Source organism: Fopius arisanus, unplaced genomic scaffold (assembly GCF_000806365.1).
Source record: "Fopius arisanus strain USDA-PBARC FA_bdor unplaced genomic scaffold, ASM80636v1 scaffold00079, whole genome shotgun sequence".
Classification (NCBI taxonomy): Eukaryota; Metazoa; Arthropoda; class Insecta; order Hymenoptera; family Braconidae; genus Fopius; species Fopius arisanus.
In genome coordinates, this window is record NW_011887818.1 from 175,585 (window position 1) to 177,363 (window position 1,779).

Sequence of the window (1,779 nt, forward strand, 5' to 3'; positions counted from 1 at the left end):
ATAAATAGTGTATAGGATAAAAATTTTTAGTTAAAACCTTCATAACTGAAATTTTTTGGAATCATTTAGAATTCTTTTTAGATCACATATTCTCTGGTCGATTCTACGATGAAAAATAATTTTGATAATTGAAAGTACACGTGAATGGTGATGACCATTAAACTTGGTGATTAATTTCAATGACACTTACTGTTTAGTTACTTCTATCTCGTTATTAATCAATTCGGTAGGTTTTGGTTGATTTGTCTGCCCAGTGGCATCGTCAGTAACCGAATGAAAAAATATCTTCAAGAATAGAAAAACATAACAAAGTATTTGTGTAGGAACCACACTAACGAAATTGTGCAATCAATTGGTAGATCAGCTGTGAATGAATCGTAGTTTGACACAGTTTTGTGCGACGTAGCGCCATCGCTGTCATTTACGTTTTCTACGAAAAACTCGTTAGTCTCGCATTCCCATGACTAACCTCATTCTAACTCCGTGAATATTGACAATATTGACATTATTAATTGCTCACAAAATTGATCCCAAATGTCGACTAAAAAGAAGAGTAAAGGGAAAATGCATGAGAGGAGGAAGCGACAAGTTGTGGGAAAAGAGGAAAGGTATCGGCAGCAGAGGGATATGTCTGATCAAGATGAAGAGGTTGAAGAAGGTGAGAGCAATATTTCAATGATGTTGAGAGGTCAATAGAAAAAAGTGATGACAGGGGTTTCTTTCTAGAGAAAGAGGAGTCACCAGTTTCTTTCCCAGTTGCCATGTGGGACCTTGAGCATTGTGATCCAAAAAAATGCTCTGGAAGAAAATTATCTAGGCATGGACTCATCAAAACATTGAGATTAAACACAAGGTTTTCAGGACTAGTGCTTACACCCGTTGGGAATAAGGTATGTCCTTAAAGCTCAGGAAATCGATCAGAATTTTTGAAGATACGTATAGGAATTTTCAAAATTGGGCATTACGTTTCGTGTTAGGGTAATCGTCTATTTGATCTTAATAATGTAAATTTTCTAAACTTTTATTTATTGAAATGCAGTGTGTTGCACCAACGGATCGTGAAATAGTTCAAGAACATGGTTGTGCTGTTGTCGACTGCAGTTGGGCAAAACTCGAAGACACACCATTCAGCAGAATGCGAAGTCCAAATCCACGTCTTCTTCCATTTCTTGTTGCTGCTAATCCCATAAATTATGGGAAGCCTTGCCAATTAAGCTGCGTTGAAGCTATTGCTGCTATGATGATTATAACTGGATTTCCAGATGAGGCGAATTTTTATCTAGGAAAATTTTCTTGGGGTCACTCATTTTTGGAGCTGAATTCAGAGTTGCTTACTGCTTATGCTGCATGCTCCAATAGTGAAGAAATTATTCAGGCTCAAGACAAATTCTTGGCGAATGCTAGGCAAGAGAGAATCGAGAAGCAAGGTATAGGTCTTCACTTTAATTTTTTATTCTTGATTTCTTTTTTAAATTGAATATGTCAAAAATAGAGACACTTTCAGATATGAAAATGGAAAGATTCGCAGTTAGTGCAATTGCAATGAAAGGTTGAATAACAGCCTAAAAGAACTATTTTATGGTGGAATATTGAAAAAATTATAGTAGTTTTTATACCATATAATAATTACAATTGTTATATGTATATAATGCAGTAACAAAGGAAAATTCTCAATAGCATTTTCGCTTCAGAAAATATTGTGGGCTTCTTTTTAACTAAAAATATTAATGTCAGAATAAAATTTTACGGGAAGTTAGCCGTTCAAATCTAGACTGAGTA

General features: G+C 35.0%; 1 protein-coding gene across 1 annotated transcript; it reads left to right on the top strand.

Moving 5' to 3' along the window:
• Positions 1–222: 222 nt before the first annotated feature.
• Positions 223–1,492, top strand: LOC105270141 (ribosome biogenesis protein TSR3 homolog). The gene is made up of 3 exons (XM_011310871.1): positions 223–658; positions 727–890; positions 1,040–1,492. The coding sequence occupies exons 1-3, from the start codon at positions 535–537 to the stop codon at positions 1,475–1,477; spliced, it is 726 nt and encodes a 241-aa protein (XP_011309173.1). The 5' UTR covers positions 223–534; the 3' UTR covers positions 1,478–1,492.
• The last annotated feature ends 287 nt before the right edge of the window (positions 1,493–1,779 follow it).

What these genes read in the sequence shown, in the direction of transcription:
- LOC105270141 (XM_011310871.1), top strand. Translation starts at nt 535, where the DNA reads ATGTCGACTAAAAAGAAGAGTAAAGGGAAAATGCATGAGAGGAGGAAG. An exon ending in AGATGAAGAGGTTGAAGAAG is followed by an intron (nt 659 to 726) that starts GTGAGAGCAATA and finishes GTTTCTTTCTAG; the next exon opens with AGAAAGAGGAGTCACCAGTT. An exon ending in TTACACCCGTTGGGAATAAG is followed by an intron (nt 891 to 1,039) that starts GTATGTCCTTAA and finishes ATTGAAATGCAG; the next exon opens with TGTGTTGCACCAACGGATCG.